The sequence below is a fragment of the Nomascus leucogenys genome, chromosome 14 (genome assembly GCF_006542625.1).
Source record: "Nomascus leucogenys isolate Asia chromosome 14, Asia_NLE_v1, whole genome shotgun sequence".
NCBI classification, from domain to species: domain Eukaryota; kingdom Metazoa; phylum Chordata; class Mammalia; order Primates; family Hylobatidae; genus Nomascus; species Nomascus leucogenys.
Window position 1 is genome coordinate 11,965,497 of NC_044394.1, and position 18,369 is coordinate 11,983,865.

General features: G+C 49.5%; 1 protein-coding gene across 1 annotated transcript in view; it reads right to left on the minus strand.

Annotated features, from left to right (window-relative positions):
• The window catches only part of KCNK12 (potassium two pore domain channel subfamily K member 12), a 63,724-nt gene extending 45,736 nt beyond the window's left edge, over positions 1-17,988 (minus strand). The window contains exon 1 of the mRNA XM_030826970.1: positions 16,949-17,988. Within this exon, the coding sequence (XP_030682830.1) occupies positions 16,949-17,339 (391 nt within the window). The 5' untranslated portion in view covers positions 17,340-17,988. The remainder of the gene's footprint in view (positions 1-16,948) is intronic.
• Positions 17,989-18,369: the final 381 nt, after the last annotated feature.

Below are 18,369 nucleotides of genomic sequence, written 5' to 3' on the forward strand. Positions count from 1 at the left end.
GAAGGCAGTTCTAGAGACTAACAATTTAGACTAACGAGGTTGCTTGACTTAACAGCCTAACTACATAGTGACTAAAGTGCCAGAATCTTCTTCTAAAACAGTCATGATCACATTACACCCCGTTCAAGAACTCCAGTGGTTTCCTGTTGCCCCCATACCAAGTCTAAATGTTTCCACCTGGCTTTCAAAGCCCTCCAATATGACCTTAACCTATTGAAGCAGTTTCACCTGTTATTGTTCCTTAACTTGCTTAAGGCAGGCTGGTGCTGACCTCACTCACACTGTTCTTTCAAACCTGCCTACCCTGCAACCTGAGAGGTGGCATCAGACATACTGGAAAGAACAAAAGATCTGGGGTCAGAGAACTCAGCTCAGGGTTTAGCTTTGCCACTTACATGTGAACTCAGCCAGATTATCTATTAATAAAAATATAAGCCCACATTAGAGTGCTTATGAAATACCAGGGCCAGACCAAGTACCTGCATTCATTGTCTCATATAATTCTCCCAACCACCACATGATACAGGTGTTATTATGATTCCCATTTTATAAACGTTAAAGTGGAAGCTTTGGAAGTTCATCTATTCAACAAACACAAGGTACTGTGCTAGGCAATGGGAATATAATAGTGGACAAGAGAGGCAAGAACCCTGTTCTCATGGAGCAGGGAGTGAGCAGAGGTCAGGTAACAAACAAACACATAAACACGTTATTTGTTCATGAACAGGACGATTTCCAAAAACGGTACATGTTCTAAGAACAATAAGGCAGAATAGTGTGAGGGACAGTGACTAGGGGTTAGTGGGGGGCACTATGTAATCAGGGGTACCAGGGAAGACTCCTCAAGGTGACATTTTAGCTTTAGATATGAGGCTTGAATGTGGTTAAGAGAAGTCAGCCATGCTGTGACTCACAGAGCAGTGCGCCAGGCAGCAGGAACAGCAAGTGTAAATGCTCAGAGGTCTGATCTGGATAAGTCCAGTGTGGCTGTAGTGCATTGAGTGAAGGGGAAAGCAGTGCCAGTGAGGCTAAGAGGGGGCAGGGCCAGATTATGCAGGGCCTTGAATGTCAAGGTGAAGAGTCAGATTTTGTGCAACAGGAAGTCATTGAAGGATTTCAAACAAGCAAAGGACTTGGCCTGACTTCCACTTTTAAAGATCTCTTTGGCTGTGTGTGAACAGGCTGTCAAGGAACATAGAGAAAGTTGGGGGATTGGTTAGAACACTAACTTAGTTGCCCCAGCAAGAAACGATGGTGACAGTTGGAGTAGACTGGTCGTGATGGGCAGGGAGACAAGTGGATGGAATCAGAATGTATTATGCGGATTGAGCTGACAAGAGTTGATGAATTGGATATGAAAGTTTAGGAAAAAAAGAGGAATCAGGACTACTCTTTATATGGATGACATTTATTGATATGAAGACTCATGGAGCAGCGTACCAAGGAGCAGGAACAGCTTGTGAGGGGAACAGTCAAGAGTGGGATACGGCAGGAATCAGGAGTTCTATTTTGGGCTTTTAAAAGTTGTGATACATATTGAACATCCATGTGGAGATGTCAAGTGGGCAGTTGGACCCATGGCTCTGAAGCTTAGTGTAGAAGATGGGTTATTCATCAATAGATAAATGGGTTTAAAGCCAAAGGGTGTGAAGGGGATCAGAGTATGCCATCCCCAAATATGTCACTTTGGCACAAGGATTGTTTTGAGCTGCAGGCAATTTGGAAGCAGCAGATGCAAAGAAAGCTCCTTATCCTCCCCTATCTGCCTAAAGGCAGGACATAAATTTCCCTTTGCCAAGGTGTCCTCCTTCCCCTCTCTGTACTCTTAATCACTGGGGACCCCATTATCACTCCAGAGATTGTACCAGATTGAGTCTGCATAACAAACCTTACTAAAACCAAAGCTTATTCTCCATTAGTTTCCCCCCATATTTATCTTCCCATAATTTACCACTTCTAGAAGTCCAAACTCCTTTTATCTCATCATTACTTCACAATTTATCACTCTTTGTTAAAATGGTATACAACTTTTTAGGTAATTACTTTTCTATGAAGGCCTCCATATGTATATGCAATAAATCTTTTCTCCCATTAATCTGTCTTTTAATTCAGGGCCCTAGCTGCTGAAAATAAGAAAATGTAGGAGAAAAGCTTTTCCTCTACAGGTGAGAGATTGTTTGGAGACAGTCCACAGTGAGGACTGAGCATGGGGCCCTCTCATATTGAAAGGTCACATAGAGATCCAGCAAAAAGGACCAAGGAAAGCAGCCAGTGAGGATCAAGGACAGCATGATGTTCTGGAAGCCAAGAGAAAAGAGGAGTTTGAGGATAAATGGTCAGCCATGTCAAATGTTGCCGAGATGCTGAGGACAGGGAAGTCATCACTGGATTTTTTTAGGAAGGGGGTCACTAGAGACCTTACAATAACGTAGTCACTGGAAAGGTTGGGCTGGACTCCTGATTGATGTGCATCCAGGGGAGAAGGGCAGGTGAGGGAGATGTTGAGAAACTTTCCTGTAAAGGAGGGCAGAGAAATGGGAAAGTAGCAGGAGGGTGATGCAGGGTCTATTAAGAAGGAAGAATACACATGTTTGCATACCAATGGAGTATAAATTAACAATACATGGGGAGTGGGTAATGACAGGAACTAAGTCCTGGAGGAAGTTAGAGGAAGTGAGACTCAGTGAAGCTGGCATTTGTAAGTGGGCACTTCATCCACTGTCACAGGAGAGAAAGCAGCTCCACATGGTGGGTGGATTTAGGGGTGTGAAGATAAGGAAGTCCCGTTCTGATTACTTTTATTTCCTCAGTGGAGTGTGAAAAAAAGGTAATTAGCAGAGAGTGAGGGGAATGGGAGGCTAAAGGTGGAAGAGGGAGGATAAGTGGTGGACACAGTAGGAAGTACAGTGGGATGGGGGGGTGCTGCCAGTGTGGAATGTTCAGCTGGTACTCAGGGTCACCAATTTAAAGTTGGACCAGTCAGCATCTCTGCATAGTTTGTTAGCCATATTCAGCTGCTTGAGGGCAGAAGAAGAATAAGTGGGAAGTTGGTATTTTGAGAGGGGTACAACATAGGGAGGGAGGGGCAAGGAAGTTAAGGGTCTCTGAAAAGGGAATGAATCCAAGCTGAGTTAAAAAAGAAATGCAGGCTCAAAGAAGATGGTGGAAAAAATAAGAGTGGGAGTGTAAAGGACCTGTAGGGCTTACAGCCAAAGGATTATGATCTCACCCAAACAGGGTGAGATCAAAGGATGGGAGCTGGAAGCATGGGAGGTGGTGGGCAGAGGTGAGATGTTTGGAGTCAAAAACTTTGAAGGTAATGCAGTTACTAGTAATAGCAAGGACATACATAGATAGAACCAAATGACCTGTTGGGGTGGGATGGAAAGAAATATGGTTATAGATGAGATGGTTAAGGAGCCCGGTTCTTGGATGCATCATCTGTAGGAGGCTGGAGAAGGTTGGAGAGGAACTCAGTGAGGCAGACTTCAGTGAATGGGCAGGAGATGCATGCTGGCAACCCTAATGACACAGCTTGCTATGGTTTGAATGTCTCCTCCAAAACTTATGTTGAAATCCAATGGCTATTGTAAGACTTTTAAGAGGTGAGAACTTTTTTTTTTTTTTTTTGAGACAAGTCTCGCTCTGTCGCCCAGGCTGGAGTGCAGTGGCGCGATCTCGGCTCACTAAAACCTCCGCCTCCCGGGTTCAAGCAATTCTCTGCCTCAGCCTCCTGAGTGGCTGGGATTACAGGTGCCCACCACCAAGCCCGGCTTATTTTTTTGTATTTTTAGTAGAGACGAGGTTTCACCATCTTGGCCAGGCTGGTCTTGAACTCCTGACCTTGTGATCCACCCACCTCAGCCTCCCAAAGTGCTGGGATTACAGGTGTGAGCCACCACGCCCAGCAAGAGGTGAGAACTTTTAAGAGGTGATTGGGTCGCGTGGGTTCTGTTCTCATGAATGGATTAATGTCATCATCACTGGAGTGGGTTGGTTATTGCGGGAGTGGGCTCCTGATAAAAGGATGAGTTTGGGCTGATTCTGTCCCGCACTTGCTCACCATGTGATTCCTTCCACATGGATGACTCTTGCCAGATGCCAGAGCCCTCTATCATAAATTTCCCAGCCTCCAGAATGGTGACTTAAATAAACTTGTTTTTTTTTGTTTGTTTGTTTTTAATAAATTACCCAGTCTGTGATATTCTGTTATGGAAGCAGAAAACAGACCAAGACAAGCTAAAATTCATACCCAAGACCAGGGCCCCCAGCATTCTCTCCCTAACCATTACATTGTACTGCAAATTGTCACTTGGCAATGCAGATTTCTTCATTCTTAAAATGGATACATGAATAATGCATACCTGCCCGGCTGAACAATGCACATCAAGGAGCTTTGTAAGGCAATTTCCGTATGTTAGGCATACAATCCAATCTCTGCTTGACTGCGCCAAGAGGCCCGAACAACTCCAATCAGTACAGGTGTATGACCCACTTCAGCTCTTGTTATACACTCTTCTGAACTGCCTTCTGGGTCATGTATATTGCTCACTAATTTGATGTTAGGGACTGAGATGCCTTAGGGATTTGGGGACCATGTGAAGGTAGAAATGGCAGTAAGGTGGACTTCATGCAGCTGCTGGGTTCCTGACATTGGTTACAAGTTACATCTCTCTTTAAATATAATGGGGTATGTTGCTGCTTACAGAAGCTTTGGAATGAATCCCTTTGAGAAGCAAAGCCTTCTTTTACTTTTCACTATCAGGTCATCATCTGATCATCATATTTTACTTTTTATAAAACAGGTGCCTAGGTAGAGTTGGGAATCTTGGAAACAGCCATTCATTCAAATTTACATTGATTCCGAAAATATCTCTGTAGCCCCTCCCATGTACCATGCCCTGTGCCAGGCATTGGAGACATGGAGGGGAATGGAGGAGATAGAGTTCTCATCTTCCAGGAACCCAGAATCTGGCAAGAGAAGCAGATGCTAAGCACACAGTCACACAAGTGATTCCATGCCAAACCAGCAGGAAGTGTGGGGAGTGACAAAGAGGGTGCTGGCAGGGGCAGGCCCTGCAGTCCCACTTCTGCACTGACACAAGCAAGGACCTCTTCCCTGCCTGCCACTGAGGCTGCCAGACCTTCAGAATTAGCTCCCATGCGATCTCAGCTTTCTTTCCCAACCTTCCATTTTAGAAGAGAACCCAACAATCCAAACCTGCATGGCCTCCAAAATGCACCCCGCCCCTAGGAAATGCCAACACACTCAGCACAGGCAGAGGCCCATGCCTACCTTTCCCTCTCGCACCTGGGCTGTCCCTGCAGAATTCCTGGCAGGTCCTGGTGTTAGCAGCTAAACAGGCTCACACGAGGCGCTCAGAATTCAGAACACTTGGCAGCAGGGAAGAGGATCATGGCCATTTGGAAAGGATTAGAGAGGAGTCACGCGGAGTGCGATTTGGGGTTTGCGTTTATCTCAACTGAAACTTTCCAGAAAGCTGGGACAACTGATTCCAATAAAAGCTTCCCCAAGTATTTTTGGAGGCATTGTGATGGTGCTGGGCCGTGTGGGTGGGGGTGGCTTTTCCTGGTTTGTGGAATTGCATTTCATTACTGATTAAACTTCCGTCAAATTTGTGAAGCAACATCCAGTTTCTAAGGAATGTGTCCCGGGCAGGTGAAGAGAAAAGGTAGAACCACTGGACTGAGAGGTGGAATTGAGCAGGGCCTCCTTATGGCTAAGAGATGTGGCCAAGGCCAGGGCCAGATAGGAAATCTGAGTCAGTGGGAAAACTAGGACCAGAAGCCCTCCTAGTTAAGAACTGAACTTTTCCTACTGCTTTCTGCGGGTAACAAGGGCTGAGGCTTAGAATTGTCTAGTTTGGTTTCAGTCCAGGGCAGGGTCAGGATAAGGGCCCAGCTGACTCAGAGAGCCATGGAAATAGCACTGCCAGGGAGGGGAGCTCCAGAATGAGCTGGCTGCCCTGCTGCACACCTGCCAGCCACTAAGAGAGCATTAAAGCAACGGCCCAGCAGAGGGGCTCATGCACAACCAGCCCCTCCAGCTGTAGGGGTGGGGAGCCCAGCAGGGAGGCCCTGGGAGGTTCTGGAAACCTGGCCTGGGCCCAGCTTGCTCCGTTTTTATTTTTTGTTGTTAATTTCCAGCAGTCTAGGGTTTTCAGTTACTCATTCATTCCATCCACTCAACATATGTTGATTAATCATCTACTTTGTGCCAAGTATTATGCTCCATGATTGACAGAAATTACCTCTTTGCTGCACTTCAAAGTAGTCATTCAATGCATAGCTGCTGCCATCATGGTTATTATCATGTTATTAATTGTAACAGTGACAAGCACTACTAAGATGTAGCTTCCGAGGTGGAGAAAGAAGAAACTAAGTTTTCTGTATACCTACTATGTGCTGGGTCCTGGGTCAGCTTTAGACACATCTTTTTTTTTTTTTTTTTTGAGACGGAGTCTCGCTCTGTCGCCCAGGCTGGAGTGCAGCGGCGCAATCTCGGCTCACTGCAAGCTCCGCCTCCCGGGTTCATGCCATTCTCCTGCCTCAGCCTCTCCGAGTAGCTAGGACTACAGGCGCCCGCCACCACGCCCGGCTAATTTTTTGTATTTTTAGTAGAGACGGGGTTTCACCGTGGTCTCGATCTCCTGACCTCGTGATCCGCCCACCTCGGCCTCCCAAAGTGCTGGGATTACAAGCGTGAGCCACCGCGCCCGGCCGACACATCTTAACCCACTGAACAGTGGCTTACTTCACAGATGGGGAAGCTGGCGTAGAAACAAATAATTGTCACAGGTCTGAGGGCAGTAAGAGGGACTTCACAGTGGGTCCCTCTCTAGTGACACCATTTGAGCTGGATCTTGAAGACTGATTTCACCTGGTAGAAAATAGGGAGGAAGGGAAGGGCATTCCAGGTGGAGAGAACAGCACATGCAACAGCCTAGAGGCTTAAAGTGCGAGGTAAGGGGGACAGAAGTTAAGGATGGCTAGAGAAGAGAGTAGCACTGGCAGGTGCTTGGTGCAAGGTCTGGGCAGGGTCTGTCCCAGGACATGACCTTAGGCAGAGTCTCCCTCAAGCCAACCAGCCTTCAGGAGGCGAGTTCTGAGCTGGCCATGTCCCCAGGCTTTCCTTGCTGGTGTGCTTAAGGGAGGCCCTCCTGGTTTTTTGGTTTTCTGTCCCGCCTGTCCATGCCTACTGCAGCTGTTTCCAGTGCAAGGCTGAGGGTTCTCAGGTCTGGGCGGGAGCTTGGTCCTCTTCAACAAGTTCCCAGAGTTCTGGTAAGCTCTGTGGGAAGCACATGCTCTACCCTCTCCAATCTGGTTGGCAGCCTCCTTCACAGAGAGGTACTAGGTGGCGAAGGATGGGAAGCAGGCAGCCCTTGCTTTAGTATAGTCACTGACACTGCCAGAAGCATAGCACAGCCAAATCCCAGAGTCCCCAAACTGTGCTTCAGCTCTCGCTGATGCCTCCTCATCCTCCTCCTCCACCCACACAACCCTGCAGACCCCAGACTGGGCTGTGGTTCTTCCCGCTCTGTGGAACTGCACAATTCAGAACAGCAGAGATCTTGAGCAGTCAGGAGCCCTGGATCTTCTATTCTGCCACTGATTGACTTGCTGTGTGATGCCAAGAAAGTTGCTTAACCTTTCTGAGCCTGTCATCTGTGAAATGGGGTATAATTTTCTTTGCTGTCCTAGGATTTTTGAGACCTTACTGAGTAAACGCAGATAAAAACACAGTGAACTGGCAAACATGACGTGGCAGGGAGGGGAGTCAATCAGGGAGACCAACAATGCCTCAGTTATCCCCCTCACTCCCCAGAACAAAGGCATTGGCTGCTGGCATGATGGAGAGTTCGGAAAGGGGAGATGCTGGTGGGCTCTGCGGCCTCCCCTGGCCCCAGATCCTGTCCTGCCCTGGGAGGCTTCTGCCTGGGAAGGGGGTCCCGGTGCTTCCTCCACCCACCAGGGAGCCATGGTAGCCCCAGGGTACAGGGAGCAGCAGCCTGGCGCCCACACATGGGGCTATTTGCTGCAGTGCCTTCCTTCAGCGACCTTCACCCAGCAGCCATGACACTGGACCCACCTCAGAGAAGTGTGGCGGGACCTGGCCTCAGCCAGCATCTGGCTTCCCTGCTACACTTCAGCTCCATGACCTCCTCCTCAGCCTAAGCACTGCCAAGAGGCCCCAGCACACCTGGAAAACAAGGGGGGTGGGCAGGGGCGTGGCTGCCCAGGGCTCTGCTCTGGGTGTGAGGGGCAGAGAAGCACTGGATGTCACTGGTCTAACTCACCACTCAATCATTCATTCAGTTATCCACCAATTACATCCTTGACAATGATTAAAGAGCACTGTGCTTATGAGGGATGATTAAGATATTCTAGTTGAGGACCCAAAGAAAATGCATTTTCAAAAGTACCCTTCCAGGCCGGTTATGTAACAGCATAGGACACAACACACCCGAGAGGCAGTGACCAACCAGAGTGCAGCAGGTGCCACACAGCAGGGGGGCTGAGGCCCAGAGGACTGGACCAGGCACAGGGTGGTGTGGCCTGAGCTACAGGGAAGGAAATGTGCCTTGGCCTCCCCTCCTTCACAGAGAGCCAGGGCAGGGCTCACCAACAGGGTTGCCGAGATCTGGGGAGCAGATGCTACTCAGGGTTACCAGGCACTGCACCCATGGGTTACAGCCTTCAGTCTTTAACCCCATGGGGTAAGAACCATCATGGTCTTCACTTCAGAGAGGAGGCACTTGAGGCAAGGAGAAGTATATCCACTCACCGAAACCACACAGTTTGAATACATAAGAATTGGGACGTGAATCCAGGCAAGCAGGCTGGCTGCAGTGCTGGTGTGTTTAGAGTCTACACTAAACTATACTGGAAGGATATGAGCCAATAGTCTTCCCAGATATAAGAACATCTGAGCTAAGAAGGGGCTCAAAGGACCTTGGGCATTCCCTTCTTTTAGTAAGGGACAAACTGAGGCACTGAATGGTGATATGTCCTGCCTAAAGCCACGCAGCCAGTTAGTGGCAGAGCCAGGTCTAGACTCCTAGTGCCTGACTCATTGCTGTTCTCTCTACCCTAACGACTCCAAGTGCATCAGCATAGGCATTGCCAGGAGCTCATGAGGAATGCAGACTGTCAGGTCCCACCCCAGACCTACTCAACAGAAACCACACGGTAAGCAGATTCCCAGGTGATTCCAGGCGCCTTACAGTTTGAGAAGCACTGCTGCATGCTATCCTACCTTCCTGGTCTGTAACATCTGTTGCTGTGAGTATAAAGACACTGTGTTTGAACATTGTTAAATCTGCAATTACAAGATTCTGGATACTTCATCCTGAGGTCACCTTGGAATGAGATCCTCTGGGATCTGGAGGAAGCAGATGGAGGAGAAACACCAGAGCTCAATTTTTCTAAGGGCCCAGGCACACCAGTTACCACTGACCTGCTAGTAAGCCAGGAACTTAGCCCGAAGTTGGGGGTTGGCCAAGCGCAGGAAGGAGGCAGCACTCACAGAGTCCAGAGCATTCTCCACCATAGCCAGTGGCCACTTGGAGAGGGGACCTAGAGTCCCCTGGTAGGTGGCTAGGGAATGGCAGGGTTTGGGGTAGAACTTCCTGGGGCCAGAGTCTCAGCAGTGATGGCAGCCAAGAGTTGGCTTAGGGTGAGAGCCAAGGGGCTTCAGTACCCTTCTTCATTCTCTACCAGCACCTCCCCAACCTCCTGGAAAGTGCTGTGCTTCCTGCAGTTTCAAGCCTCTCCAGCCCCTGTTCCTCACCAACTCTTCCTGTGTAGAAACTCTGCAGAGAGTATGACTGTGTCTCTTAAAAAAACTTTGGTGAGGATCAGAGGCTGGACTCTGCCCAAAGCACCCACCTTGGGCTCCACACACTTTCCAGATTGCTGGCTGGTGGCCCCATGCAGAGCCCCAGACCCCGGAAAGTCAGTGGAACTGGACGGAAAAAATGGAAGGGCCAGAAAGCTTGGGGAGGACTCCAGAGCTGGGGGTGACACAGGAATAGACCAACGGCCTTTTGTTATTTCCAAGATCCTCTGAATCTGAGGCAGCCAAACAAGGCAAGGGAGTGCTGCTCCAGGTGTCAGGGATGGGGACACTTACTGAACACTTACCCAAGGCTACCACCACCATCTCCAGATCAAGCAGGAGTTTCTACCCAAAGCCCCCTCACAAGTCACTCAGCCTGCCTTCTGCTCCTCAGATGCCCACCCTTCTCTCCAGCTTCTCCCCTCTGTGTGCAGCGCAACACTCACCCTTTCTGGGAAGCCTTGGTGCCCCCTAAGAACTGTGCTGGATTCTCTACTTGTCTATGTGAGCAGTGTGTGTGTATGTCTGTGTGTGCTGTTTGTGAGTGTGAGAATTATGTGTGTAAGAAAGGGTGTGGGAGAGTGAGATACACCTACCTTTGGCAATATGGATGTAACTCTTCTAGGGAGGATGAGAGCTCAAGCTCTCAGCGAATCCCCCTTTGACTTGCTGGGTAACTTGGGCAACCTCTCCTCCTCTCTGATCCTTGTGTAAAATGAGGAATGAGGGTAAATTCACCCTCTTTGGGCTGGTCTGGAGATGCTCTAGGGCTCCTCAGAGAAGACTTCAGGGAGCCAGCGGCAACTGAGGAAAGGCCCACTGGTCTGGACTCCGGCCCCCACCCCCAATTACAGCAGCTCTGCTCCTATTTGCTATAATGGGCTGATTGTTGGCTTTTGTTGACAAAATGGTCTACATGTCTGGGGAAAGTTCTGAAGGATCTTTGTGGTGCTTCCAGCTAGAATACTGTAGGAGTGTACCTTTGCTCCATTCGGCACAATTCTGAGTTGTTCGACGCTGGGGCCCTTGGGCATAGTCAAGACTGAGTGGAAATATGTTCTCTCTCAGCTGGCTTGGCCCAGGAATAGTGGCAGACCATTCCTGGGAGTCCAGGGGAGAGCAGGGGGATCCAGGTACCTTTCTTGTCTCAGTTTTTGATGGCCCGGCAGTGCCCCCACCTGTTTTTTCTTCTTACCTTTCTCCACTCTCCCAGAACTTCCCAAAGGAAGCTGCTCTCATTAAAACAAGGGAGGTTGAAGATCCTAACACCACAGCCTTGTTTGGGAGGCAGCTCACCTCCTAGAACTGGGTGCAATCCTGGAGAAAACCAAGTGGATGTGTGGCCCCTTTCCACGGAGCAATTAGCTGGATAACTGTCCAGTTGCTGCTAGGCTTTGTAGAGGCATAGGCTCAGATACAAAGAGACCAGACAGTCTCTCTCTCCAAAGGTGCTGGCCACAAGCACCATGAAGACAGCAGTACTCACTGACTCAGCAATTTCACCAGCTGGAAGTCATCCCAAGGAGGTATCACAGAAAGAAAAGGCCATCTTGCATAAAGATGATCACTGTGGCATTACTCAAAATAGCCCCAAACTGGGAAACACCCAGCTATCCAGCAATAGGGGTAGTGAATTACAGAACAGCACCTAGATGGAATATTATGCACCCACTAAAATTAGGCTATGTGAAAACACAGAAACAATATCAGTAATAAAATGTTAATAAAACAGAAGCAGCTCAGTACACATCAGTTAGTTTCCTTTCTTTTTCCTACAAAAGGCATGACAAGGAACTGCAGGGGAACGTGCAAACATGAAGAGTTGTGTTAGTGCAGTGGTATCATGAATAACTTGTTCTCTTATTCATATGATAAATAACTATTGTTTACTATGGGCTAGGTCTGATGCTGGGTGCTGAGGATGGAGCAGTGAATGGTAATACATTTCCTGCTCTCCACCCAGAGTTTCAAATTTAAGGAGTATTTTCTTCCTAAATGTCCTTCAAAGCTGTCACAGCATCATCTTTCAATAAAAAATAGTTGATGAGACTGGGCATGGTGGCTGGCGGCTCCCGGCTGTAATCCTAGCATGCTGAAAGGCTGGGGTAGCAGGATTGCTTGAGCCCGGGGGTTTGACATCAGCCTGGGCAATGTAGCGAGGCTCTGTCTCTTAAAAAAAAAAAAAATTAGCCAGGTGTGGTGATGTGTGCCTGTGATCCCAGCTTCTTGGGAGGCTGCGGTGGAAAGATTGCTTGTGCCCAGGAGGTCGAGGCTATGGTAAGCTGTGTTCGCACCACTGTTCTCCAGCCTGAGCAATGGATTAAGACTGTGTCTCTTTAAAAAAAAAAGTTGATGAGAGAAATACGCAAGGAAGGGTGCGCCTCTCCTTCTGGATAATGTATTTCATTCCAGATATCAAAACTATCTCCAGCTGGATTACATACATGTTAGAAGAAAGTTGAATGTAAATGTGGTAGTAACATTTTGGGCTTATAATGTCTTAGTTTCCTTTGTGGCAAAAAGAGTTTTAAAAAATCCATGTTGAAAAAGAGGGAAAAAGTTAGGACTTGTTACTAATCTCGTGGCTGAATAATTAAGTGTGCCTAATTCTGAAAGTAGCAAGCTAAATTATGCAGTGCCAAAAGTGACGACTCTTATACCTACACCATCCCGTCTACAGCGGCATGATTTTAGCTTTATAGCTAAAAAACGCTGCCAGAAAACCTAATAAAAGGAAGCAAAAATATTTCTGTTTATATCAAGCTGCCATTTGAGAAAGATTTTAAAATATGTTCTTTCCTATGTGTAAATCTGACAGCAGATGCATAATTAAAACCCCAGTGGAGAGTTTCCATTTAATCTTTTCAAAGTTAACTGATAAACATCCTTTAGGATGTGAAGTGATGGGTTAATTCTCTGTGGATTGTTTGGAATATCTTTGAGCTGGAATACTGTCTTCAAGAATATTGTTTCATGCTAAAAGAACACAAGACAGTATCTTTATCTTTAGGAGTTCATACAATCGCAGGAAGTGCAGACAACATGCCAAAGGCCACACATGCATCTATGATGAGTGATGCTTGTCTTAGATGTTTGTTAATTGGCAGAATGAATAAATTGATACATTCACATTAAAACAAACTTGATTTCAACCCCTAGGGAATATGTCACATAGCATAAATTGGAGAAATAATAATTATCCAGGATTTCAGTTCAGTGTAAGCAATCAGTATGAATAATTTAGACTACAAAGTGGATTTTTATTTCGCTTGAGCTATTCAGATTAACTTTCTACACAGCCTGAACGGCTGCTGAATAATCACAGGCAAAATTTTCCACTGGTACCGCACTGTGTAGACACACGTGTATCTACACGATTGCAAACTGCCCAGCTGTGGATATGGAGCCCTGTTCAAACCAAATGTCAGGACAAACATTCTAATTCATTGTGGTGTTCCATGTAACCCTGAGTACACACAGCCATACCTGAACCTTTCATTACGTCTTCCACCAGGTGAAAGCCCATTCCTGCCCTTTCTTCCCCTCCTCTATACACATGTGCTCTCAAGACTGTGTGTGTGCACATGCACACACACGTGCACACACACATACACACACTGGTGCAAAAAAGGGCAGAAAGCAAGTGACTTCTGTCTTTAGACCACAGTTTTCCAGAAGTTCTACTTGCTAGTACCCCATCTCTGCCCTTTAGGCTGGCTCTTGCCTGTCTAGCTAACTAAGACCTGCCAGATGCTTCTAACTTGTCTGGCCTGTAAATCTGTCTTGTCCTTCAAGTTTTCTCTGGACTTAATCAGTTGATGACGTGACCAATAGACCAGCAGACCAGTCCCTGCCCTGGTTACACACACTTGCACACACACTCTCTCTCTCACACTCAGACAGACAGACATTATTAAATATTTCAATCTCAAACAAGAACGTTCCCACCAATTATATGCATGAAATTGGTGGATATTGCACAACTTGGTTTCTGGACCTAGCTGAACCCCTCATTAACTGTGTGACCACTGACAAGTCCCCTGACCCTGTGCCATATGAGATTGGACCCAAAAGCTCCCCTTCTTGTTCTAATCATCTTCAGTGAGGATGGCCAAGATATGTTGCTCAAAAATGCTGTGATATGCCTTAATCTCTGCCATGCAGAATAAGCTTTAACCTTTCAAAATACAGCCTGATACATACAATCATGTTATGGAATGAATGGAAGGAAAGATTTCCTATACTAAAGTCTAGATGAATCATATATCTGGGTCTACACAACACACACACACATACATATGTCCTTTTGATTAGGCAGTATAAATAGCTAAATCAAATCATTTTGTTCCCCTGAATTCCACAGCACTGTATGAACCATACACACTGTGATACTCACTCATCAAATAAAACTGAGTATGTGCTAATTTTCCTCTTCATTGGATAAAGAGTCAGATAAAGAATCCTGACTGCCCATTTTTTGTGGACTGAGCTTTGGCTCCCTGATCTGTTGAACCCATAAAAGCATCAATAATAATAATAATTGTCTCTGAAGATTCAGGCCATTTAAGAGAAAGGAACTATGTAAGCAGAAGAGAAACTGACCTGTGGAGATCTTTACTTAAACCTCATCCAAATGCATTTTGCAAAGAGAAAGCTGAAATGCCAATTATGCTACTTGGGGATTCAGCAGAACTTATCTGACTGATGGAAGTGACCAATTTGAACCACTGACCCCAGAATATCCCAGCAGGGGCAATAATCAGGAGAGACCCTGCTACTTGTGTGGCTGTCTTGGCATCCTCACAGAGGGCTGGTTCAACCCTGAGCTGTACATGGGCTGGTTTGAATGCTTCCCCACAGATTTTGGAAGCAACATGCTGGGTCACTCATAACATAACCACATGCTTCAGTGTAGCCCTCCTACATTGCTTGCCTACATCTGAAAACACAAATCAAGAAAGAGAATATAGCTCCTTTCCACTTGACTAAATAGCAGTCAATCCTGCCAGTAGACTAAAGGCTGGGGCATGGAACAATTTCCCAACACACTGACTTGATTTTGTGTAAATTGCTGAAAGAGAAGCTTTAGAAGCTGTGGCTGGGCTCAGAATCAGTGCCTCCAAAGGAGCACCGAACAACAGATTGATGGAGCTCATCAGAGAGGCACAGAGACCACAGGCCATTGGAATGGGGCCTTATTTGGATGGACTCATGGCCCAAAAAGGAAAGGGACACTGCCAACAGCTTCTCCTTTAGCCTGTGGGTTCCATTAGGAAGCCAGAACATGTCACTGGGAAAAAGTGCTATGACCACCCAATATGTGCACAGGTGCCTCTAGGTGGAAGAAAGGGAAAGGGCGTGTTTACAAGAGCAAGAGCACAAGTCAACAATGAGCTATGGATGCATGATGTCATCCTCCAGAACTAAGCATCCTTAGTACTTTTAAAGCACTTAAAAAAAAAAAACCTCTAGTTGCTATAGCAACTTGATGCAGCTCTTAAAAGGGGATTTTTTTTGAGGGGGTCATTTTATATCTTCTATCACCATAACAACATGATATAGCTTTTTAAAGGGTATTTTTATCCAATTTGTGTGTGCCTTGGACTTGGGCCATATTTGCCTTTTCTATTTAAAATAATCAGATCAAGCATGACACATGAAAAATCATTGAAGGCAAGGAAGTGCTTTCATAGACTATACATATATACTTAGAGAGACATCTCTAGCTGCTCATATGCTGCACATGGAGGCAGCCTCTCTCCCTGCCTCCAACCAGCCATCTGCTGTGGCTTATCCTGGGCAGTTACAGTCCATGCCTCTGTATCTGAACTGGCATACCAAACCACTCCAGAAGGCGTGTCTATGAAATCCCTCACTTCTCAAGCCCAGCAAATCCAGCCCCCTCCTCCAAAACTGCACAGGAGACAGTGCCTTGGGGTGACTAGAGGTGTGACCAGCCAAGTGCCTTCTTCCTTCCTGGGATTCAAAGCAGGAGTAGGGGACACACACAGCCTTGTCAAGGTGATAAGCATGCATTTCTGCTGCACTCTGTACAGGTGAGTAACCGAGGGTGGGGGCTTTGTTTCACATGACACCCAAGGTCCAGGGAAAGTGGGGGATGGGAAAAGTGAGTGTGAGAAGAGGAAGAAAGAGGAATGAAGGGGTGGATAGAGAGCAGGGGTGGCTCCAGAATTTCTCCACAGGAGCTCAGAGGCAGCAATCTGGCCACAGAGAGAGGGGTGGGGGCTTGAAGGACTATTTACACAGCATTCTTCATAAGGCTGAGAAAACGTGAACTGTTTATATCCAAAAAAAGAGAGAAGAGATGATGGAAAGAATAGGGGAGCTATCCCTGCTCCCAGCTACCCCTTGGTACCACTAATGGTTGGAAAAAGTGGCAAGGGAACAAAGAAAGGGTCAAGAAATTGAAGAAGGGGCTGGGAGTTGGGGGAGAACACAAGGAAGGGAGGCAGAACAACAGCAGCTGAAGTCCTGGCCTCAGGCTAACGGGCTTTACTTTGGGGGGCGGTATAGATTGTAGGAGAAGCAGGTGGGAAAGAGATCTAGGGAAAGTGATTCTGGGGCAAGTGGTCACCCTCTCCGGGGTAAAGGAGTTGGAGACCACTGAGGGGGAAAACACAGCGTAAAAGAAGAAAGCGGGGAAGACTATGAAAAGAAACAAAAGCACTGAGGGTGGAGGGAGAAGGGGCATTTGAGATCATCCTGGAGAGGAAACTGAGGCCCGGGGGTTGTGGGTGGAAAACAGGAAGGAACCGGTAGCCCTTGGTACGTATTCTTAGAGGAGAAAACGGAGGCTCACAAAGGTCAGGTCACGGAGCCGGCCAGTGTTGGAGCGCAGGCGGCCTGGGGTAAGCGCCAGAGGTGGGCTTTCCTCCCTCACTGAAAGCCGGGAGGGAGAGAGAGAGAGAGAGAACGGGGTCCGGCGGAGAAGAGGGCGAGACAAAAGTAAGCAAAGGGACATTAGACCGAGGGACGAGCCGAGGGACGCGGACCGAGCGGCCGAGCAGTGGAAAGGGCAGCAGGTGAAAGGCAAAGAGAGGTAAGATGCGCCGGGGGCGCGCCGCTCACCTATGGTTGACACCACGGTGCCCACGAAGTAGAAGGCGCCGGGGAAGTCCCAGCGCGGGCGCAGCGCGTCGGCGCGGACGCCCGCGGCCAGCGCGGCCTCGTAGTGCCGGAGGAAGGCGCGCAGCTCCGGCTCGGCCACGCCGTGCGCAGCGCTGAAGTTGCGCAGCGTGGCGCCCCAGCGCGCCCGCGCCTCCGCCTCGCCGGGGCTCTCGAGCGCCGAGAAGACTGTGGCACCCGCCACCAGGTAGAGGCCGATGAGCGCCGCCAGCAGCACGAAGCGGCCGGTGTCCTCGTTGAGGTGCGAGCGGCGGCAGCAGCAGCAGCAGCAGGAGGGGCGCGGCAGGCGGCGGCGGCTACGGCGGGGCGGGGGCCGGGGGCTGCGGGAGGACATGGTCCGGAGCTCAGCCCCGGGGCCGGGACGGCGCTCGGGGCCCGGGCCACGACATCCCCCCGGCGGGAGCAGGAGCGTGAGGATGGTGGCCAGGGGTCCGGGGCCGCCGCGGAGCCCCTCGCCGCCTTCGCAGAGCCCCTCGTCGCCTTCCCAGAGCCCGGACAGAGAGGCGCCTCCGCCTCCTCCCCGGCGCTCAGGCCACACGCGAGTCCCGTGGCCCAGCGGGTGCCCGGGCAGGGGCGCTCCTCTCCGCGCCCCGACGCCTCGCCGACTCCCGCGGCTCCTTACCCGCCGCTCTCGGGCGCGGGGCTCCGCAGCTAGGCCCCTGCCGCCCAGTGGCCGGCGTCCGCGGGGCCCCAGGCCTCATACTCCTCTCCAGACAGGCCGCGGGCTGCTGGCGGGGTGGGCCGTGGAGCCCGGGCGCCTAGGACCGGGACGCGGCAGCAAGGCGGGGAGAGAGTCCCCGGCGGCGTCCCATGAGGCGTTCGGGCTCGGCGGCTCCCAGGTGCGGGCTGTGCGGGCAGTCCTGCTCCCGCCCCCGGGGCTAAGCTAGCGGCGTCGGCTTCGGAGCCTCGGAGCCGAGCCGAGTCCGGGGAAGCGCTCCTTTCTCAGCTCCAGCCGAAGAGCCGCCCGGCAGGGAGAGGCGGAGTCACTGGCGCCCGGGGCGGGGTGTTGGGGAGGGGTGAGTAGGGACAGGAGGGAGGGGGTGGAGAGTTGGGCTGCTGCGACGCCTCCCGGTGGCTCTGGCGGCACCAATGCGGGGCACCGGAGCAGGTGGCCGACTGCGGTGCGGGCTACCACTCCGCCGGGGAACCTCGTCTTGCTCCTCCCTGCGCTTCGCCTCTGGAATCCCTCCCTTATCTCATGCCGCGGTGAAACTTTGCTCAAGTTGGTGGTGCTCTGAGGTCTCCAGGGCTGGAGGCCGCGCGACGCGAATCGCCGACACTGGATTCTCGGGCGCTAGTCCGAAGTTTAAGTTCCCTTCGTTCACTCCTTTGCCCTGGATCGAACCGCAGCCCCAGGACGCAGC